This window comes from Rhea americana, unplaced genomic scaffold, assembly GCF_003343005.1.
Source record: "Rhea americana isolate MKP2758 unplaced genomic scaffold, rheAme1 scaffold_28, whole genome shotgun sequence".
NCBI classification, from domain to species: domain Eukaryota; kingdom Metazoa; phylum Chordata; class Aves; order Rheiformes; family Rheidae; genus Rhea; species Rhea americana.
The window spans coordinates 6,498,412-6,522,379 of record NW_028186401.1 but is presented as its reverse complement, the minus strand read 5'-3'; the positions used below and the strand labels follow the sequence as shown (position 1 = coordinate 6,522,379).

General features: G+C 44.4%; 1 protein-coding gene across 1 annotated transcript; it reads right to left on the bottom strand.

Annotated features, from left to right (window-relative positions):
* Positions 1-1,239: 1,239 nt before the first annotated feature.
* FAH (fumarylacetoacetate hydrolase) lies at positions 1,240-22,516 on the bottom strand. Its single transcript, XM_085308704.1, has 14 exons — positions 22,345-22,516; positions 19,647-19,757; positions 18,301-18,422; positions 16,451-16,500; positions 14,456-14,546; positions 13,863-13,960; positions 13,580-13,632; positions 12,093-12,192; positions 11,221-11,351; positions 10,311-10,386; positions 9,655-9,701; positions 8,608-8,709; positions 7,467-7,584; positions 1,240-1,473 (listed from the first exon to the last, which is right to left on the bottom strand). The coding sequence occupies exons 1-14, from the start codon at positions 22,423-22,425 to the stop codon at positions 1,394-1,396; spliced, it is 1,260 nt and encodes a 419-aa protein (XP_085164830.1). The 5' UTR covers positions 22,426-22,516; the 3' UTR covers positions 1,240-1,393.
* Between the last annotated feature and the right edge of the window lie 1,452 nt (positions 22,517-23,968).

The window sequence follows — 23,968 nt, the reverse complement described above, 5'->3', positions numbered from 1 at the left end:
ATGATCCTCCCCACCTCGCTGTTGGAAGGGGCCGTTATTACTGCTCGCTCCGGGGCTGCCCGCGAGAGAGCCCATTTCAGCAAACATGTCCCAGGAGCGGTGATTTATCCGCTCTGCCACGTTTTTTCATTAATCTTCATTCCCCAGTCCTTTTCCTCTCCCACACGGGCAAGCGGTCACGTTCCTGAGGAACACCGGGTGCTCCCCGCTACCGACTCGGCGGGGCGACAGCCGCGGGACCGGACACCCGGTTGGCCAAGCTTCAGGGTGGGTTTGCCCGGACCCTCTCCCAGTCCGGTCCGGGGCGCAGGCTCGCCCTCCTCCCCTACGGAAGGCCCGCCTGCCCCCAGCTTCCTGGAAAAAGGATCCTGCAAACAAGACCGCCGCCCACGGCAGCGGGCAGAAGGTACTGCACAAACTGGACCCCCCGCAGCTCATCTCCTGCTCGCAGCCGGCCTCCGCGGGGGYGCGCGCTGCCGGAGAGCTCCAGCCCCGGCGCCCTTAACCCCAGGGAGGCTCGTGCACGGGGCAGGAAAAGCGGCTAGTTAGAGAGGGAAGCTCGGGGCCGGCATCGGTCTCTGCGCAGGGCAGCAAAAGGCGCCTCTGCTTGCACAGGGAGGAGCGGGGGCGAGAGGCYGTAACCCGGCGGTGTCACGTGCGGGCATCAGAGCCTGCACAGACCTTTATTTATTTTTTAAACATGCAGGAGTTCAGTGCTAAGCTTTCTTGCTAACTGTCAATTTTTTTTCTTCAAGCAATACACTTTCACTTGGATTTTTTTTGGTTCCACTGTTTCRTCTGTTAGCTTGTTTAGTACTTTTTGCATTGTTTTCATTTCAAAAATTGTTTTATTATAAATTAGGGCACGCTTTTGTAGCTCTCCTTTTCCCYTRGACTGTTTTATAAATGTTTATCCTTGATATGAAACTCTCATCTTTGAGTTCTTACCTCTAGCAAGAAGGTAACATGAAGTGTGTTGGAAAAATACGTACATACATACATATATATATATACACACACACACACATTATATATATATAGATCAGCATTCAATCCTGCTGTTATCATCAGCCTAATATCCTGAATAATTAAAGTGTAARTGTAAACTTTACTTATCCTTATGATAAAACTATTAATACAGTAAAAAAGTTAAAAATCTCACTTTCCAATCATATTATTCTCATTCTGAGAAATTAAAAAAAAAAAGGTTTTCAATACTAGTTTTTCACACCAGAAAACTGCATCGATCTATACGATATTTATTGAGAATTAAAAATAATAATATTCCAATCATTCATATAAAAACAGTAAATCTGAATAAAGCAGCACGGCTATTCGAGACAGGGCAGAGAGATCCTCCATCTCTTCCTCCGAAGCCACCCTACGCCAGGCATCACGGAAATGACGCGGCTGGAAGAATTTTTCCCGAACACTGGCCGAATCCCACTCGGTAGCCACTGCCCTGGCAGTAACCTGGCACGAGGAAGCAAAGACAGATCATTACGTAAGCACAGCGGGAATAAAAATGAAAAAAGACAAGGAAATAAGGSCTCTTCTCTGGGGCGCTGCTGGCTCACAGCTACATAAACACGTGCTTATGCAGCGAGATTTATATGCACACTCAGTTTATACTTACAAATGTGGGCTGACAACGCAGAGGATAAAGAACAGGCTGTGACAAGGGTATTTACATTGGGTTTTAGATGCACAAGCACACCCATATTTTACAAGCACACCGATCCATGAAGGGTGGACTCCAACTCCTGAGCATTAGCTTCTTTTTTTCAGCCTATTAAAAATTAGAAGTCTTGCAAGATAGAGACTGGCCCTGAATTTTCTTCAGAATCACAAAGTTCTCAGAGCAGGGCTATGAACTGAGCCAGTTTCTGATGATGTCACATCTTAGGATTGCACGTAAGCAAGTCAGTGGTACAGTACTATTAAATTTTGACTGCCATATGAAGCCTCCCAGAAATGTAAGAGCAGGAGCTGGGGGGAAAGAGTTGAAGTAACCCATGATTATGATTAYTTAAGAAAAAAACAACCCAAAAACTCACACCACAAAAAGCACAAAGCACAGCACAGCAATATGCAAGTTTAAGGAAAACAATCAAAGAGTAAGCATGTGCGATATTTCTGTATTTAAACCTAACCTGCAGCACCATCCATCTAACTGACAAGCAGAACTGCTGCCTGGCCAAGCCTTACAATTTATAAAGTAAATCTGGGTTTCTTTTCTGCAGCATTAGAACTGCTCTTGGCACATTGACTTTGGGGTGCTCATAAGCCAGAAAGATGATCGCTAAGAACCCAAACAACAGGGATCTGCCCTCGTAGAATCTGTTCAGCTTGCTAAATTTAAGCAGCATAGTTCCATGAGTAACTCAGCATCTAACCCAAAATATCCATTTATCCTCCATTATATAAATAGACATTGAAAGTCTGYTGACTGCTGCTGAAGCTACCAATCTGTGACATACGCGACTATGGGACAACTCAACCTCTCCATGCCTGTGTGTGATGGCAGGGGTGGTATTATGCCTGAGGGACGCTGCAGCACTCCTTGATGCCAGCAGCCCAGTGGAGCTGCTCCACAAACAGCATCTGCTAGGAAGCTGCAGAGGAAGGAGGGGACATGGCCAGGGCTTTGGACCTGTCGGGAAAGACTATTCTGGGAAGACACAGCTGAGGAGACCTACTGTAGCTCTTCACTGGCAAGAGGTGATCGAAAGAAGGGCACAAGTAGCATTTGCTATATTTTAAGGGGTGATTTCAGAATTAGAGATAGATTTTCCTAAAATAATGGAATATCTCATCTTTCCTGCATGTGGTAAGAAAGCAGCGGCCTTGGAGAAGCCAAGAGGGAGTTGAGCAGAGCAGACCTTAACTGCTAATTCTAAGTCTCAGCAAGGATCAGCAAAACCCCCTGGCCTCCTGCCCTCTTCTCAGCACCAGAGCAGAAGATGGGTTCAGGTTGCACTGCAAGGACCCAGCAAAGTCATTGCAGCACTAGGACAGGTGCTGCCACCTGTAACCCAGCAGCACAGCTATCACAGCCAGGCTGAAAGAAGTTTTTTTTTTTAAGGCCAGCAGGGTGTGTAGGTACACACATAGCAGCCAGCCCACGGACAACATCCCTCCCTCTGCAGGGTAGTGCTCATTAGTAAGCAATACTTGAGTAAGATACTTGCTTTAAGGTTCAGCTCAGTTTCCATTTGTCTCATTAGGCGCCACTGCCAGTTTTCCTTTGAATGCTGGCTTATTATTTCAGTACAGTTTAGTTATCCCTGCTGTCAACTATAATTTAGAGCAGTACCAAGGAGTAGCCCATTTAACAAAGCAAGCTCTGTGCTGCCAGCAGCATTGGTCTGAGCAGAGTGCCAAGGAGCTACAGGGAGATCTTTGGAGCAGGCTGCAGCATGTCATCAGCAAGCCACAGCTTGCAACGCTCCCTGTCCGAGATGYGTGTCTTGGGAATAATAGACTTCCCTCACTTTGTGCATTAGGGCTCAGAAATAGCTCCCACAAGGAAGGAGGGCAGAAAAGTGCAAAAAGATGAAGCTGAAATGGGAGACTAGAAATTATGGGTTGGGCATTTGGCAAGAGCTAACGGAACGGCCCCGGGAGAGGATGTAATAGCACTAGTGCTGCCTCAGGGGTGCCTTAAGGCACCGGATCGGCCGTAAGTCACTAAATGGGAACACATCCCAAATCGTCCCAGCGGACAGCTCCGGCAGCAGTCACATCCATTCATGCACAACAGCGCCCGGCTCTCGCAGATGGCACGATGCCTTCATCACTGCCATCAGGGAATACTTCTCATCTAAACATCACAGCAAGCTGGTTAACATGAGACTATCCCGCAGGGACAATGGCGCCTTCATCCAGGTCAACAACAACGCCATTATGCCATCTTTGAAAATGAAAGACTTCCAGGATTTATAGTAGTTATTCTAAGCAAAGCAGCTTGACCCCAAGCATGAGGAACAATGTGGGAGAWGTTTGAGTCCCCTTTGTCTCCCAGCTGGGCTCCTTGTACTAGCAGYTCCCAAACTGCAAGGTGTTTGCTGCCAACAAGGACGTCAGTGTCTAATCTAATACCTAATCTAAGATTACATGATTTTTGGAGAGAGATCAACTCCTCTGGAGGGCCAGGAGGTGCCCTGAATTGCTAGAGGAGCGTCTCTCCACACCAAACATACCAGGACCTTATGGAGAACAGCATCAGATGCCYGCAGGTTGCAGCACATGTAGCCACTAGCTCATTTGAAGACTAAAAATACATCAGAAGTCTTGAGGATTCTTGGGTGTCATCATCTACAGCTCTCTCCAGTTCCTCTCAATCTCCAGCTGCCTGGGCATCTTCCTCTTCCCTAGTGAAAGCATCTCACAGAAACAGGATTTTCAACGCTAGTCAACAGGCTGCTAGACAGGAGGTACCAGGGCTTTGGCTGCAGCATGACCAAAATTGCTTATAGAGCCTTCACTAGAAGTTGAAACATATCCATCTTTTTTTTCCCGCTTTTCACAGAAAAATTCTCAATTTTGTTAAAAMTATTTCTGAAAAAAACAGAAACTTCAAAGTGTTCTGGTAAAATTCCTGAATGTTTTTGAAAGAATAACTCATAACTGCCATCCAAACACACTGTGAGTGAAAACTGCTTCGTGASAGGATTGCTTTCCAGCAAGAAGTTGCATTTTATGCATTTTGACTAGTTTCTAGTAACATTAAACACAATACACCTCTGGTGTCATTTACCCCAAGCCCACYTGCAGCCCAGTATTATGTTTGCCACCACCCCAGCTTCAGCCAAGGGTGAACCCTGGGCCAGAACCAGAACAACGAGGAAGTGCCAGCGTTTTCAGGGTCTTCTGAGAGCTTCTGAAAACTCAATGCAATGCAGCTCTCAAAGCCTAATATTTCTAGGGCAGCCTCCAACAAGAGACAGTCAATACTCTGAAATAAAAGTACTGATGTTTCATAGATGTTGCCATAAGGCAGCACAAGGATACCCAGAGCCAGTACCTGCCCCTATTCATGTACTTCTTGAGAAAAGYGTGGCGTCAGGCAGAGATATTTGTTATTGGAACATCAAATCACTGGCTGAAGCGTCCAACTTYAGGATTTATAGCTAGATTCAGAGGCAGCATGCAGGTCCCTTGAAATCAATAAGAATTTAGATGCCCAAACAAGAACTGAAATGACTAAATGATTGTAGAACTGGTTCTATGTATCTGAAAATTGAAATTTGAACCTTGTCATAAAAACTTAAGATCACATGGCGCCTGTCACGAAAGAACAGCATTTATTTCATAGTGAGCATCATATTGAATAGTGAAGGCAGCATGCTAGAAAGAAAAAAAAGAAAAAGAAAAAGAGAAAAGAAAAGACAGACGCAATTCCTTTTGCTCTGGGTTTTAGCCTAGAAGCAGGAGATAGACTGAGGGTTAGCTCAGTCTCTGGGGCCAGCTCTGCCCCAGAGGTAGCTGAGACAGTAAAGCTCAGTCTCTGCACCAGGTAGGAATAGCGCAGCCGACTGCCAGAGCGGAGCAGCAGTTTGAAATGCAGTGACTCTGATTTGAGTTCACGACCCTTGGAGGCCTGTTACCTTCCCCTTACTGCACTGACTGAGCAGGCAAAGATCCCTTTCCACACCACTATAAGTCCCAGAGCCTCTGTAAAGCAACATTTTGCCCTGAAAAGACAATCAAACACAAATTTATAAACAAATGGGCAGGATCAACGTCTACTCCCATACGTAAATCGTGTTCTTGCTCACGCTGTCCCCATTTCCCCTTGGAGTATCTCAGCCACTGACAGCAGCACGTTTTCAGTTCTCGGATCAGGGCACCTACCGCAGGGCCACTGCTGGCGATCTGGGCGCTGCTAACCTCGCCAGCATCTCCGAAGGGCCTAACGGACTGCTGCGGCACACGCGCATAAAACCCTGGTGGCTTTTGTCACCGCATTCATTTCAGTGCTGCCACAAATASTGCTCAAGCAAGTGTCCTGCATAGCTTCAAGCTCAAGTTTTGTTTAGATGCTCTTGTGCTTTACCATATTAGGTTTTCTCTGATTAAACACCCCTCTGGGTAGAGATACAGCTGGGTGAAGGATCTTTGTTTTCTTCTTGCACTGCAAGGCATTTCTTCCCATTCCTTACTGTTTCATTTCAACCCTATCTCCAAGCAATGATCCAGATACCAACCCTAAGCCTAGCAGGAGKGTGCAAACAGCAAAAGTGACAGTAAGATCACAGCATGCACTAGCAAGCTACAGTTGCTTGATTTATCTAATGCAGGTAGAACCAAAATGGCACGTGCTTTCACAGACACTAGCACTCGGGTAGGTGCTAGCGTATGCTAATGCTCTGGAGGCCAAATCTTGTCTCCTCTTACTACCATGCTGGTTGGAGTAAGCAAGCACAGCTATGCCAGTCCCTACTAGCATCACACCTTCATGTCCTTCACACTGCTGCACAGGCATCAGTCATTCACATTTTCTCAGGCCTAAGTCACAACCACAAATGGTTTCCCATCATTGAAGCCATTTGCTCCCCTTGCAGACCGTCTCAATGAGATCACATCAGCAACACAGGCTGAACAAAGGGRTTACTCAGAGCTGGGGAGGGAACTAGCTCGTTCTCACAGTGCGATCTGGTGATGCACAAAATCCAACAAGATATTCTCTAAAAACTCAACAGGTAACATAGCAGTATGTATACAATCTTGAGTCAAACGTCTCACATGGCTTTTCTTGTCAGATATACAGCACCTCAAAGCCATGAAGGGGTAGGCAAGATGAAAGGAAAGGAAATAGATTTGTTTTGCATTGGACTTTGAATGAAAAAGACAGAATGAAATTTGGATTGAGAAGCACCGCGTTAGATTTTAATTCACAAAACCCTTAACTTCTCAGGGTGAAAAGTAAAACCATAGCCCAGCATGAAACAGCTCTCAGGCACAGCCCTTTCCAGAGGGGAGCTGGTAAACTGTTCTAGGAAGCTTCATGCTGTTTCTCATATATTTAATTGGCAACACATTTCATTGAATATGCATATGTTGCAAATGATATACTGCTTGCAAAATAACTTCCTTCAGAATTTGCCAAGCTCTGCCCCACAAGCAGACTTGAACAGTGGTGGCAACAAAACATCAACTGATTCTATTCTCAAGATGTTCTCACCTTCAAATGCAGACCTACACCAGTCATCTGCTCAACACTAATGCACGAGCATAGGGAGATCATTAACTACTTAACAGATCAAATAAACTCAAAAAGCATTTATGGCATGGAATTTTATACSAGCTTGCTTTTGCCTCCTAATAAATAGGATGGAAACAAATGTAATTGCGTGGCAGGTACGTACAGAATAGTGCATCTACTCACCAGGTACTTTGGAAGTAGGAAGAATCTATGGATATATTTTGTAGGTACAGTGTCCAAACAGAGGTTCAGCCATTACCTGTCAATATGATTTCATCTCCATCCTGCAGGAATTTACGAGACTGCCCACTGCCAAGATTAATTTCTTTTGTTCCATTCCAAGACAGTTCCAGCATGGAGCCAAAGCTCTCTGGGTCCTGCATCAGAAGTTAATAAACAAACAGCTCTTTAATACATCTGTCCTACTGTTAAGTTACTTGCTGCTAGAAGAAGACACGCAAGTATGTTAACTCTCTAGAAGAGCTTCTTGCTGTTGATTTAATTCRTTGATTCACTGGCTTATTTTCCTGCCATTGCAGTTTAATTCCTTGCTTGCTGCAAGCAGTCATGGCTCCCAGCAGTTATCTGGTATGTTTAACCTAGCACTTAAGCCTTTAAATATAATTCAGTCCTGCTACAGAAAGAATGGAAACAAATCTAAAGCACTTTTGCAAATACAGTGGTTTTATGTAGTTACATTCCAGAATTTTATTTACATTTCATTTTTTCAGAAGAGTAAAGTTGCTAAAGGYTTATAAATCTTTAATGTCAATCTGCAGTATAGTAGGTTAGAGGAAGTAAAAAGTAAAGAAATGCTCGAAATGGAAGTGCTGGTATCTCAGTTTGGAAACAGTTCACCTCAAAGTTGCCTGAAAAGCGTTAAGCTTATTAATATTTGATGTTTTGGAAAGTGMCAGTACCTTGCTCATATTGCTACTTGTTTCAACTACTGCRCGTATGGCAGTACAACGGAAACCAYACCTAGTGAAGCTGGGGCACATAGGTGGTATTAGAGAAACTAAAAGTTTGAATATCTCTAAAAATATAATTGTTATATTGCAGTTTACACTTCTGTACCTTTTTCATTCTTCTCAGAAATGAAAATAGCRGTATTTTATAGAGCAAAAATGGCCTGGGTGGATACTTATGCATAGAAATGAACTTGCATTTATAATATTAGAAATRGCTCTTATCAAAAGAAACACAAGGAAGACCAAAAAAGGAAAACACACTCAGTGAAGTTTTGTGTTAAAAAAAAAACATTAGCCCCAAAAGTTTAGGAAAGAGCTGCAGATATTTTCATGGCTGCTCAAGCCAAATATGATTATATCCAAAGCCCTGGCTGACCAGTTTTGGATTGCTGAACAATATCAGTGGATACGGTTTAAGTAAACACTTACAGGTCCACTGATTGTTCCAGATGCCAGGAGATCTCCAGGTCTGAGGTTGCATCCGTTGATTGAATGGTGAGCTAGCTGCTGTTTCATGGTCCAGTACATGTGCTAGAGGAAAAGGAGGTCAAAGCAATGAAGAACAAACATCTCTTGCATGCCATTAGCCTATACAGAATGCATTGCACTCTCTGGATGATGCTGGTAAKGCTGTCCCTAAAAAAACAAAAAGTTTCCTAAATTCAGAATTTAGTGCAGAATTATTAATTGTTCCTGTTGCTTTCTAAAWGATGACTAGAAGCTGCACTGCTAATGGGCATTTAAAACATACACTTTAAAATACTATTTAGCTCCTTAAAATTTCTCTTCTTTACATTAGGTGTCACTTCTCTCCTTCCTCCTTTTTAATCTGAACACTGCTAACCCAGGATCCATGATAAGGTCCAATATTTTAATAGGTTTATAGAAAATATCTGCTTATTACTGATTTACCGACTACAGATTTACTGATTAAGGTAACTGGCATATATGCAAACATATAATACCCAGAGAAATCCTGCAGCTGSTGTATACACCTGCTGGTTATGATACCTTCAATCAGCACATGAAGGAATAACCGCCCGTCTGTCCCCAGAGCCGACCGGGGCAGGCACAGTGCTAGTAGCTGTGTCACATCACTGAGTCTGCATGTAAATGACCAGCTGCAGCTGCAAGCTTTCTTCCACCTTGGCACAGCATGAGGCAATTCCCTTCGCTTTCCCAGTCCTCTGTTCTCACCATTTYCTGCCAAATGGCTACAGAGCCGATAATGCTTTGAGCACGCTAAGCCGAGCGGCAGGAAGAGCCACCCGTTCATTCAGTGCTCAAGCATTCAGGTAGTTCACGTATCAGCAAGAAGAAGAAACATCAACCCTTTCTACTCCTCTCTCCCTTCCTCCCCCACACACATCTGGTCTGATCTTCAGTTAATACAAACTGAAGTGTTTGAAATTGCCCATGGTTGGAACTGAGGGCACAAGCAACGTTTCAAACTAATGAGAGATGCAAAAGTCTTACCTTGAAATTGGATGTGCATATAGTAGTTGGCATGCTCATTCCTTCTCCTATGGAAAATGAAAAATAAGAAACAGGAAGCAGTTTGTTTGTGTTGGATGAATGATGTTGGAGTCTTTATTTTAGAGATGAATGGAGACTTCTTCTATCATTGTGATCCCTGGTAGGAAACAATAGCATCTTCCATTCCCATATGAAGGCCGGCACAGCAAAYAAATGTGAATGGTGCAGGGGTAATGTTTAACCATGTTTCCTATTCTCTGCTCAGCAGCAGCAACAGCTGGACCTACTGCTCAACAGACCCTTTAGCTGGAGTCTGTGCTGGGCTAGCATGACAGCCCAGAGGGGACACCACGGACTCCCAGGTGCATCCCCTCCTCCCAGGGCAGGAGACCCCACAAGGGTTCTCCTCGCAGCAAGCTGATCGTTTGCAAGCATCGGGAGGGAAGCGTTCCCTCCTCGACACGTTGCTGCCTTGCCAACAGGGAACACGAAGAGCTTTACCTCTTTCTCTGATAGAAGCACTATGGGCTTCTATCTTCTATCAGAGATGGAAGAGCAGGTGTGTGCAGCCAAGAGCAATTTGTCTGAAATACATGGTGGATTCTGCCCTCCTTAATCGCAATTTCAGTTCTGTAGCTCATCCAGCATTACCATACCTTTAAGAGCAACGAAGAGCTTGATGTCAAAAGTGTAGGGTTCTTCATCTCTGAGGTAGGGCAGTGGCTTGGGATCCTAAAAGCATATAAAAGGCATCACAGACTAAACAAACAGAAAGGAAAAAATTCCTCCAGCCATCCCAATGACTTTTTGTTTATAACCAGGCTGTGCTGCATGCTCCATTTACTTTACCACTACCGCTGTCCAGATTATTGCTTTTCCTCCTCTCATATACACTTAAAAAAAAAAAAAAACAAAAAAAAAAACAAAAAAAACCCACTTTGAACAGATGTGGACATCCATATAATCAGATTCCCTTTTTTACACTTGGGCTCCAAAAGCCCTCACCATCATTATAGCATGGATATTAATCCAAAACAAGCACAGTGCTAGCACACCTTTGCACTGTGCCTGCACAAAGAAAATGGCAAATTCTCTGAAAGACTCTTCATTGTCTTTCTCAAATAAATTTCTTCGTAACTCACACAACTGGAAATGCTTGAACAAACTTAGCTTAGGCACCAGTCTACTTTTTCCACTGCTTGCTGGACACTAAGTACTATCAAATGCTAGTAAAAGAAGTTCTCAGAGCAGCTTGTTTTCRAGATCTTCTGAAGATGATTTTTCTGTCCTGCTCAACTCAGCAGAGGGAGAAAATACAAAGCAGCACAGTAGTACCATACAGCAGTTCAAATAAAAATCAATGAGCATTTGAACTTAAGATGACCCAGTGTTTCTTCACATGATTTGGAAGCAGAATCAACCTTGTAAAAGCTTAGAAAAAATTGTGCTTGCTGCTGGTAGAGTTTAATGATTCCTATTGGTGAGACCTACTAGTCCTGATGAGATTTTTTATTTTATTTTATTTTTTACCACCCTCCCTTTGTTTCAACCCTTTCTCTTGCTAACCTGGACAGGATTTGGCAACACGAAYGGCATGAGAGCTTCCATAGTAACAACCCAAGGAGAGATTGTTGTGCCAAAGCTCTTGCTCAGGAACGGACCCAATGGAACATATTCCCATCTCTGAATGTCACGGGCTAGGAAGAGAAAATTCAAAGCAATACTGATAAACATATCCTAAGAGTTGCACAGCCTTAACACCAGTGAAAGAGTAACACAGTACTCTCCACAGCTACAGAGCCAGCTGCACGGACTTGGAAACATTATCCCTACCCTTTTCAAGCCATTATGCCCAAATCCTTACTTAAATACACCTCTCTCAAACCCTCAAATAAATTTTTTTCCAGAACCATTAGATTAGAAAGAAAATTCAGGGATAATTAAACCAAGTCAGGCCATCCTTATGTAACAAGTATTTTTCTTCCCAATTTAGTTAACACTTTTACATCCACTCAGTAGGGTAAATGTCATTTGTAAGGCCCATTTCGACTAGCTAACAATGCTTACATCTGCTTAAATCACGCAGAAACYGAGGGATTTGGGATTGCCAAATCTTTCCACTAACTCTTACAGTGAAATCAATCCTCTACTGAAACCACCAGTCTTCTGGCTGATCCAGCGCTGCCCACAAGGAAGAGCRTTAGCTCTTTCACACAGAACTTGGTCTTCATTAGACAGCAGTTTCTGTTCTACTGATTGATCTGYGGTGTATCTGAATAGTGCCTGAGAAATGCTGAGAGTCTTCCATTTTGACCCCTTTCCACCACATTCAGTGGTTTCAACGGCCACGATTCTATTACGATACATAATTCACCCGTATCTACGGTTTGCTACAAGTGTAATGCACTCTCCAGGCAGACTCCAAGCACACTGGTTACCACTCCAGTCATTCATAAGGACCATCCCAAAGATGTGCTCGTGGGCTCTGCTGATAGGAATTGGCTCCCCATACTTGTTGCCAGGGCCTACAAAGAATGCCTGGAATTGAAAAGCAAAATATTCAGTAAATCTTAGAGGTTAAAAACATCTACAGAATTGCAAAGGCTTCACTGGAGAGAGGTTTAGAAACATAAACAAGAAAGGTGCAACAGCATGTGATTTCGCATTATTCCCCATACACAAATCAGGYGAGAAACATGGCCTGTCTCCTCTTTCCTCCCTCTCTCTGAAGCTGTCAGGTTTGAATTACTTAACAGCACAGTGTTGCTAAGGGATAGTCATTAAACGGGAATGTGACTATGTCAAAAAAAACAGGAGCAAAAACGGTTCCCCTTAATCACAATCTAGATGCAAAACAGGTTTCTCCGCTGAAGTGACTGAGTTTGCCACGGACAGGGAACAGGAGGAGACGTAAAGGCATCCGAAGGGTTGCTTAACTTGGCCATGGCCTGTCACGACGAGGGGGGAGTGGAGGCTGGTAGGGAAATAGGTGGACTGAGTAAAACAGATCACAAACTGGGGGCAGGCACTCGCACCCTTAGAAGCTGCAGAATCTGCTCACACTTGGCACAAAAATCACAGGGGATCTCAGCTGCCTCTTTCAGCCAGCAACACGGAGCTCTGCTCTGCTAAAGCCTTGAGCAGCTCAAACCTGCTCTAACARCAGTGGTAAAACCCAGACTGCGAAGTACAGGTAATGCCAGGCATTTGGCTTTACCATGTTATGGGACCCACATTGATCTCCACAGGATACAGCGTTTAAGGTTTTCAGATCACTTTTTAGTACCATTTCCCTTGATATTATGCTTCTCCCACTGGTTTTCTTAGGAGAGAGATGGGGATTAAACCATATAGTTGCAACCAACAGTCATATAAAACTCTCTCCTTCTGGACCATACTAAGCCGCAAGAAGATGTACCCTCTCAGGATGTTTTCTTACAACACAGGTTTTTATCTCGCTAGCCAGAAGGGTGAAGTGTTTCAGTAGCACTCCCAGGAATTTACAGCTTCGTCTGTTCCAGATTCAAGGCCCAGATAACTTGTACTTCCAAAATCCCCCATGTCCATTAACAGATCCTGGTTGCAGTGCAAAGGTAACTGCTAACTAGGTAACAGGCTGTGGTGTCTGGCGAAAAGAACACGCCTCTGCGGTTCCAGACTGCGGCACCGGTGCTTGGCTTTGGCCATTTCCAGCCTGAAAGCTGCACCAGCAAAACACTGAACGAACACTCTGCCACTCAACAGACTGGAAAACTTCCACTGCAGAAATCCTTTGACTGCCTACTACAAAACCTATCAAAAGAAATAGTAGGAAAACCTCTGAACTTTATGACACCTTCATTTCAGAAGGAGCCAAATTCTTACTCTCTCTTGCTTGCTTTTATTTTAATGTTTTTCAGTTGAAGGGATAAAAAGCCCATCTTACCATTTCTAGCTCGATATCCAGACGTTTACAAGCACTAAACACTGGAGGTTTATCTGTGGGTAAAAGAAAAGAGTATGACAGGAAGGTAGGTAGGGAAATAAATATAACAGYTAGAAGACATGAAGCAGCTGCTGCTGCCTTGGCACGGAAACACAGAACTGACTCAGCTCRGGGCTTGCCCTAACCCAAGAGGCTGAGCCTCAGACAAGGCATCCCAGCCCCTTCCCATCCACCATCTTCCACGGGGGGGAAAAAAAGCATTAAAAGCATGCCATGGACTTACCGTTGTCAGGTCTTATCTGCCCCACAGGTCTTCTGATGGGYGTCCCAGACACCACAACAGACGATGCCCGGCCGTGATAACCGACAGGTAAGTGCAACCTTGTTAAAGAGAATCGCAGTTGGTAGGTTTGGTCTCCAGAGCTGCCCAGAGTGGAGCRCCACGTATAGATGTGCATAGATGGGCACAGACATTTGCACTGTACCTGCGCTGAGACACCAGGACATGCACAAGGTGCACTCCAAAAGCCACATGGCTGTATCTGTGTGGTTCTGTGCCACCGTTCCAATTAATTCCTTGTAGCTTTGTTTTCTTGTAACTCAGCAAAAATCAAGATCTTAGGTAAATTTGTCTTTGAATCAGAGGTCTGCACTGTAATTGGGGCAGATGCTGCAACTAAATACAGTGCAAACTCAGCTAAGGCCGGGGAAGTGATTTTCAACTCTGTTATAGAACTGACAGTACAGGTTCTCCTCCGTTGTGAATTGAAATCATCATTTTGCTGAAAGACTGCTCTGACCTTTACAAAAATTGTGTATACCTACAGTCATGTGTATAAAATAAAGCTGCATCAGAGAAATACCTGAACTACCCACCAATTAGGCATCAAAGCATTCTCCTTCCCTCTGAACATGATCCCGACGTTTGTGGCATGTTGTCGTGAAGAATAAAAGTCAGTGTAATCTCCTGGGTGGAAAAAAAAACCCCATAAAATATGGATCAATAGTACGAAAGTCCCTCATCTTCTGGGGCTAAAGAACAGAGTATGCTGCTGGCGATTAAAAGAACAGAAAGGGAGACAGAGAGCTTAGCAGAGGCATTTAGAAACATTTAATCGCAGCCCCATAATAACAACTTTCATAGCATAGAGGTGGTAATTAACAGTTCACTCATAAAACTATGCATATAACAAAACTGGCCTTTTAAAAAAGTTTCCAGTAGAGAAGAGGGGGGAAGCCCCCCCTCCCCCACACACACACACTATTTTGACCCACTCTCTGGAAATCCATAAGAAGCCTCCAGCTTTTGAGAGCCCAGCCAGGCTCCAGTGCTCCTTCTGCGCGGCTGCCCCGGGCGGAGGGAAACCAGCTCGTACTCAGCAGYTCTGCTGCCCTCTGGTGCCTTGCGCAGCGAACAGCTCGACCACCTTGTGGAGCAACTGGAGATCAGGGGCTTTGGAGAAAAACTTAAAATGGGGAGGACAGGGACATTCACAGTGTGCAATATTACACATTTAGCTCAACATCACCGCCGAATAGAGAAAGGAGCCTGACTTTTGCCACCGGAATTACTGCAATACAGAACAGSGCAGCTTAACCTTTTCCTAACGTTCAATCTAATCGTGCAAAGATATCAGCAAGCATCTTCCCCCTTAGTATGTCCCTCAGGTTAAATCCACATTGCTCCAGAYCCACAGCTCATCAGAGCCAGTTCTGTGGGGATCAGAATAGAAGGCAATGTAATAAAACTGCAAGAATTATCTTGCCTTTTGATACTGATGCTTGACTCCAAGGTTTGGTTGCTGGGTCACGTAATCTCAGGTTTTAAAGAGAAAGTTTCCAGCAAAGAAACAGAATTTTGACACCTCAAAGATCCAAACAGCGACCCCAGCAAGTTATACTGCAACCTCAGTACAGAATACAGACAGCGTGCGCTCTCAGGACAAGCACAAATCATGTGTAAGACAGGGCTGAACATAAGCAGAGAGGAACCCGAAATAACTCACAGCTGCATGATGCAGCACGTGTAATAATGTCAACACCTCGCTCTTGCTAAGAGGAGTCACAGGTGCTAGTAGCCAGCAATTTTTCAACACAATGTCCTTTGGGGAAGCATTCAAGCACTAAGTCTGCGTCAGGACAGACTTGCTGTTGCAAGCAAGAGCTGTACCCCACCAAGGCCAGGAGCCCAGAGGGAATAGCACTAGACCGGGAAATAGGCAAGCTCATATCCATGCTCCAGAAAAGGTCACATTCCTCTATTGATTTTGATAAAGTTTTTTTTTTTTTGGTCCACATATATATATTTTTCTTCAAAACTAGGAAGATATTTTACACACACACACACACACACACACACACACACACACACTCCAAAACAGTCCGTGCCCTCATGCTAGTGGTAGTAAGATTTGGGATGCAGAGCAGTATTCTGGGAATGGAAACTCATGTTTATTTATGAGGCTATTTCAGAGTATCTGGCTTGCAAAACTTCAGAAGGTCCCAGGGTTTTTTGAGGGAACAAATGTGAAAAGTGCTTGAAATTAAACAAGCGTTTTCTGCCTGGCTATAACCACAAAGGCCTTTGGTGATGCAAATCTGAGGACAGGAGTTTTATAGCACTAGACAACCCCGATTTAGTAAAAATTGAATCCAGCATTTTTATGGCTGCTATTGAGCTTACCCAGGCTTTTATTCTTATGCCACAGGCAGCACCTACCATTCATTACATACAATAAATCTACTTCTGGCTCCTACAAAACCTATTCCTCGTCACAGCTATGATCTGTCTGAGCAATACGGGCATAAAACAGCCTCTCTGGGCACGAGCAAAGGGCAGCGCTGAACAGCCATCGGCGTCGCCAGACTTACCGATTTCAGCTGGCAGGTGCATCGTGGCAGCAGCCTGAGGTACGAACGCTCTGAAACGAAAAACAGACTGCAGCTCTCGGGGAAGTCGCGGTTCTCACCCTCAGGAGTACGTACGGGACCGGGACTCTCTCTCTCTAGTGCCTTCCTTAATTTATTTTGCAAAACCCGGCAGCAACCACCTTCTAGCTTGGGGTAYGCGGAAAGGCTGAGCTGGCTGCACAGGCTGCTCTCAGGCCAGAGCACCCACGACAGCAAGGAGCGCCCAGGCGCCGCAAGGAGGAAGCGAGGCAGGTTGTAGAGCTGCCTCTTCTCCGAGGCAGCACAGCAGGAACGCACGGGTTTTGTGCGCTCAGGAGAGCAGTTCGCCGCTGCCCTCTACCGCTTGGAGAGGGCGACCGTGTATTTTGGGGAACGTGGCTCTCGGGGTGCCCGATTCAGACGCCTGGGCCCTGTCGGGCAAGGTCCCACGTTCAGGCAGAGGTGCAAAACCTCTCCTGACTTTGTATGCCTACATCACCCYGGTCAGGACAGGGAAGGACGGCTCCTCCTTCCTGCCGCGGGCAGAGGGCTGCAATGGTCAAAGTATCGCTCGGGGAAAACGAGGAGGTGCCTGATTAACGTACACGTGCATTTTCACATCAGCAGGACCCCAGACACCTGACCAGGGCTGCAGTCCGTCAGCAATGCATGGACCAGCGCACAGCTCATCTCCCGCTCTTAATCTAATGYGCTGCCACATAGCTCATGTTGGTTTAGGGACAAAAGATTTGGTTTTGGTGAAGGAAGACAGTTTCTGTGGGGCAGCTGCAGAGATCTCGCCCCTTCAGGAGAGCCTCCACTAGGACAGGCAGTGCAGCACTGGGCAGAGCGAGGGGTTCAGKTTCAAGACCCCTGAAGCCATGTTTTTAATGGATGCAGAGTGGTTGATCCACTGTGTGCAGAGCTCAAGTCCRTCTCTGCAGGCCACCGGGCAGCCAGGAAAGCCTGGCAAGGCCACAGTCTTGGCTGAAGATGCTGAAGATAGGTCATACGGGCCCAGGAGGAAGGAACGCATCCCTCTGCAGAGAGGCAACAACTCTAGGCACACCCAAGGGCAGAGGCCAATGTAGCTAGGTGAAGGCTSACACCCCAAATTTGTTGGTAGTTAAGGGATTAGACAAAGCTAGAACTTCCGTCTCTTAATTATATAACCACATTCCAGGTAATTTCCATTTAGGTGGCAGGTGGCCACATTCTGCCCTTCCATTTTGGTGCTTAAGAGAGTAATGCAGGTGATACCAGAAATAGCTTAAGTCTGGCCCTCAGCCCTCATGGCAAGCCTTTAACAACCTGATAGTAAATACCACTGACAGCTTTGAAGACCTCCTTAGCACAGGTACGAGGATAACCTTGCTTTCTAACTCACACTGACTATACCCCCTCAGGATTACATGGATGCCTATACACTACCCACACGAACTTCCTGGAGATTCACCTGGAGGCTGATGTTCTTCTATGGTTTCTGAAAGGTGTTGAGTGATGGAGAACAACCCACTCTAGTAGAGTATTTGCACAGAGCCATATCTTAATGAAACTGTCCCAGGGGTGTCTCCCTCCCTGGCTACAGAGATGTGGAGCTGTCTCAACTACCCTTCTCAGAGTGCAGGTCTTTGCCAGCAAGGCTAGGATAGCTCTTTTGCAGTGCAGTGGATTGCTTGGTTTTCTTTACATGTGGGCAGCATAGTATGTAGCTTCCAAGCCTTCACAACAGCTAACATAACTCCTCTCATCTCCTCTCACAAATGGAGAAGTAACAGGTGACGCTATGTACAAGCAACACCACTTGCAGGAACGACTTTCCATCTCCTTACCTTTTCCGCAGGTCCGTGTTATCTCTCAGGGTCGACTCGCTGGCCGAGAGCAGCTTTTGGAGAAATGCTCTCGCTTCCTTCCATGCTCCACGGCCCAACCCCATGAAGTCGTTAAGAGTTGGCTGAAAGGTAACAAAGTAGAGAGCCAGATAAAAGGCTGCATTTTTCTTACCCATCATGTGCGTGGAATATGTCTTGTGCTTTCAGTTCTGGGTTTAAACGCCCACAGGAAGGGAGCTGCGTGGTACACGGGTTCGTAGATTGCCTGTTCTCCCCTGTTTATAGCTCCCTATTCTTTCTCATGCTCACCAGAAGGCCTCTAAAGCAGACCTGCTGCTTGTTTGTGTAATGCCTGACCTGAAGCAATAATTTAGGACTTAGAAGTTTTGATTTCCAGACCAGCAGCAAMCTGAGATCATTTGTATTCACCTCTGCCCTTAACACTGCCTCCCAATCATTTAAATCTCATCAGATTCCCTGTCATAAAGTGATAAATATACAAGTGGGATTGAAGTCACGTTTATGCTTTGTTCCAGACCTTCGCATTACCAATGTCTGATAACACATTCAKCAAAAATTTCCTCTAGGCCTCAAGTGCCTCCCCTATCATATCATCTCAGGTGTGATGAGTTTTCCCCATAAGCGCAGCACGTCCTAATGACGCTTACCTGGATTCCCCAGACACCCCCAGACCAGGAATCTTGAACTCCCAATGCTGATCTCCTCCTCATCTACGCTTCACCTGCAACCCCTTGATGGCCTGAGCAGCCAATTGCACCTGAGCATTCATGCTCTGCTGCAGAGACTTCTAGCCCCAAGACCACATTGTAGGAAATTAAGACTTTCTGCTTTTGGCTTGAATCAAATACCAAAGTTTCAAAATGAAAGAAAGCTTCTAGCTCTGCTTTGTAGTGCACTTAATCAGGTGGACAAGACGTTCAGGTAACCTGACTCACTTTACTATCTTGGATATTTCTCTTTCTTTTTTCAGTAWCATCCAACACGTATCACTGGAACACAATACTCTACCCTCCCGCCCAGCACCTCCCGCCCAGCAGTAGACATATTCTGGAGTAGAAACCTGTGCTCCTCCCTCTCAGCATCTGCTCTTGTGGGATCTCTGTGCATAAGCGTGCACGTGCCTGTGTAAGGGTGCATGTTCCCCRTTCGGTCCTACAACACCTCATCATACTTAAGAGTTATACTGGTGTAAATGTGACCAATACAGCTTTACTGCTGAATAAAAGCCAGCATTTCCATTTCACRTCCTATACCTCAGCCCAAGTTGCTGGCAGAGTATTTCTAAAACATGTGGAAATCAGAATAAGAGATTGTGTTATAAATACCTGGTCAAAGACATGCTGATGTTTGGAAAGGGCTGGACCACTGAACAGGTGTTTAATGACGCTAAGATCCAAAATTTGGTCTCCAATCGCTACTCCAATCCTGTGCCGAGGCTACAAAGCAGGGAGAGGGGAGGGGAGGAGGAGAAGAGTTTATACTTGTACTCAAAATCGCCAAGAGAGCATGGGGGAAGACGATTAAAGAGTTTATTCCACGAAGGACAAGTGTCTAGTATCTCAGCAGCCGACTATGAACAACTAACAGATAGGACTGCCCAACAGAAAACGCAGAGACAGAACAGCTRGCACACGGCAGGTTCACAGAAGACTCTTCAGGGACTTCTAAGAGGGTGAGAGCACCTTCCCCTCACCCCGGCTCTTGGGGCAAGGGTGGGACAGCAAAACAGAAGTTTCTTTCCCCGTTCCCTTTCCCTCAGAAATATATGCCCGTTTCTCATTAATGACAAGCATTTCAGAATAAATTCTTATACTCACATCTAAAATACGCTGAGAAGCAGGAAAACGCTGCTCTTCCTTTTACAGAAAGGAAACTGAAGCACAGAGAAACTATAGATAGAATTTATTCCATCCGTACAACATATTGGAAAGGAATAGGCATTTCTTCATCACAGTTCCTCTGCCTGCTTCATTCAGTTACTTGAGAAGACCAAYGCTGCTCTGGCCGCCAGAGCCAGGTAACGGGAAGCCACCGCACCTTGCTCAGCTGCACGTCTCTGTGCCGAGTCAGACGAAACTGAGCCTACGTAAACTGCCCTACCGTCATGCAAGAAGCTCGGGACTTGAATYCGAACCAGAGGCTGGAGTCCTAACCCTTGGCCGGGCTTTCCAAATGCATGGATGACTCGTCTGTAGGTGAATTTGCCTAACAGATGCAAATTAATGAACAAAGAACCCGCTCGTTTGCTACAGTTCTTGGAGGCCCTAAGCCAACCGCATGCTGAACCTGCAGCAACAGCTTTGGAGCAGCGCAGGCTCTCGCACTGCAATTCTGCTACAGCTGTACTGAGATTATAAAGCTGCAGTAGCATTCAAAGACAAATATCAATTATTCATGCCTCTAGTTACATTCATTATGAAAAGTAGTCTACCAAAATGGAAAAATTATGAATAAACATTCACACTATTAAACCTGTATTTTAACCTTCAATTTTTAAATAAGATTCCAAATATGATAGTAAGTATTTATTCAGCAAACACCCTTGCAAAAAATTCTAAGGGTCAGGTCAGGTTAATCTGCAACTAGGATAGTCAGGAATGACATCAGCTATTTTAACCTGAAATCACTCATTGTGCCACCTCTGGAAAATTATTTTCCTRAAGACTCAGAAGTCCTTGTTGCCTTTTAATAAAGACCTGTGTGAAGATGGAGATGTACAATGGAGAACAGCTACTGGAGAAGAGGGAAAAAAATCCGAACTTGTTGGATAACATCTAGAGACATTAAATGAACCATCACATTTTCATCTTTGGACAGTATCAGGTCAGAAAACACAATCTTATTATCTAATTTATTTTTTAAACTGCTATTAAGCCAAGACAGCAGAAACCAGGAAATGATGGTGAAGTACCATTAGCAGTGATTAAAAAAAAAAAAAAAAAAAAAAAAAAAATTTGTTTCTAGATATCTCTTTGCTCGTTTCCTTTTNAGCAGAAACCAGGAAATGATGGTGAAGTACCATTAATGATTAAAAAAAAAAAAAAAAAAAATCCTCCTGGTCTTTGTTTCTAGATATCTCTTTGCTCGTTTCCTTTTCTCCAGTGGGGCACATTTCAGAGGCTCCAACAGGTCTGAACATCAGCAAGTATGGATTTAGCACTCTAACAAAAATCTGGGCTTAGTTCTCATTAAAATAGTAACTGAGTAGCTAGCTTCTTTGAAAAAGTTGAGCACTGTTTTCTTACATAATCCTATGACCTGAGGCTGGCTCAAACCGTAGCCTTCAGGCAGAGCATTAAAGCCCTTTACGCATTCAGAGCATCTCTTTACTACGTATGCTCAGTAAGACACAGATGGGGTGCAGGAAGGTGGCAACGAAGCTCATGCTCTGCCCCCTGGTTTAACACCTTTGCAGCTAGCCCTACCACCAGGCTAGACCAGCACACGACACTGCTGCTCACAGGACCTGACACTCGCTTGCAAATCCACTGYTTTCAATAAAGAATTATGTTTTCATCTATATCAGTTCATACTGCACAAAAGGAACAAGACACTATAGAATTAATCTTAGGTAAAATACATATTTAATGCAGTTTTTTTTTCTTGAGGAGAGGGCAAAGGTGTGATTAAACTTGGCCACAAAGGAAATAAATACATTTGAAAAAAAAAGTCCATGAAACACTGCAACATAAATCTAAAAGAACAAAGAGATCAGATTTAATGATTTCACAAAAACAGTCAAAAATCACACTGAAACTACAGTATTCACTAGCCAGAGTACTTCACAGAAGTATTAACATTTTTCTCATTTCTTCTGTGCAACRTTAAAGTAGTAGTCATCCAAATCACCACATAAAAACCAAACAACATACTGACTACAGTTTCATGGCCAAATCAGGAAGCCTGTGCAAGTGTCACAGCCTGCGAAGTTCTTCTTTATCCCAAATTGCTGGGGATTTCTGTTTCTACTCCCAGCCTCYGAACACTCACAACACTACAAAGACAAAGTATGCTGTTACTCACCTCCTCCTTAGTGGAGAAAACCCCATAAGGGAGATTTTGAAGAGGAAAATCTGAGTTCTTGTCTACCTGGATGAAAGACATGATAAACACAAAGCAGTTTCTGCTTACCAGCAACAGCCCCTACCCTCCTAACTCCGCTAAAACGTTGCAGTTGAGAGCAGAGAACTACCAAATCCCACCCTCCATCTCCAGCCCCAAACCAATCGCCGATCCGTCTCCATCCCACCCCTCCGTCGGGCTCCTGCTGGCAGCAGCCAGGGTTAATTAATGCCAGAGGTTTGTATGAGTCAGCAGCTGGTAGCTATTGCTGTCCAGGTATGGGGGAGAGGAGTTCCTGCTTGTGAAACCCTTAAATGAAACTTTTTTTTTTTTTTTTTTAAGTAGTGAATAATTGTGGGTGGGAAGATCTGAGCAAACAACTCCTGCAGGTGTGATAAGATGAGAGATATTCTGCTCATTTACCTTACACAGAGTCACTTCCACACCAAAGCAATAGTAAAATGCGTATTATGTACACATCTAACCCCAAAATGAGCAGCTCTTCCACCACAGGCACAATTTATACCTGAAAGTGTAGTTTATGTGCTTTTTAGTTTTATAATGCTCTGATTGATTCCACTTCCTTCAGTTTCAGTAGCTTAAAAACAGAGGTGCATGCAAACAACTACAAAGAATGGAGAGAATATTTCTGCTTTTGCCCCCAGCTTTTGCATGTCTTTGGAACACCCCCATTCAGAAAAAGTAGAATCCAAAGAGGGAGTATCTGTGAAATTAGAACTAAATAGTAAAGACCACCTCTTTTCAATAAAAATGGTTAGATGCCTGTGGCTGCCAAGCCAAAGAACTGATTTCCTTTTCAACCTCTTTTCTTTTTTGGCAGAGAAGATTCATTAGAAGAAACATGGCAAGAAGGCGAGTCTGGTATTTCATGTGAGATGACACACCACCACTGACAACAGTCCATCTGTGACAGTTTTTCACTAGTTCAGAAGAAAGCCCACATAGTGCTAGGCAAAGTACCATTTAAGTAGGAACACCCTTCAAACAGCAGCAACTCTGGAAATTTTTTCTTTAGGTAAATTCAGTATCTACAACTGAGTAAACAACTCCATTCCATTGGTTATTGAAAATATTTTCAATATAACAGAGATTTTGTGCCAAGGTTACAGAAATCACATATATAGCTTATTCTGAAAATAAGTCTTGAAAGCATGTTTCATATTCACCCCATGCATCTTAAGAACATTGATTTATCCAAGTGTTTTGCAGTGCTGTGAATGTGCTGGTATTAATTAAAATGTTCTTCTGCTAACCCCAAGCAGATGACAAAATATAAAGCATTACCGATTATCCAGACTGAGGAGATTAACCACCATGATAACATGCAGCCAATGCCAAAGCAAACAGAGACGATACACAAGCTTGCATTTAGATTGGAAATTCACCTTTCTCTAGCACTGAGAACTGTGTACCAAGGACCATATGTTCTTTCAAAATCTTTACCTGTTTGAAAAATCTGCATGAGATAGGCCAAAGAAAGTTTATTTGATTGCTTCAAGTATGCAAAAGGAATTGCATAATGTTGACCCAACCGCACTGCCCGTACTGCTACTGTACTTACAAG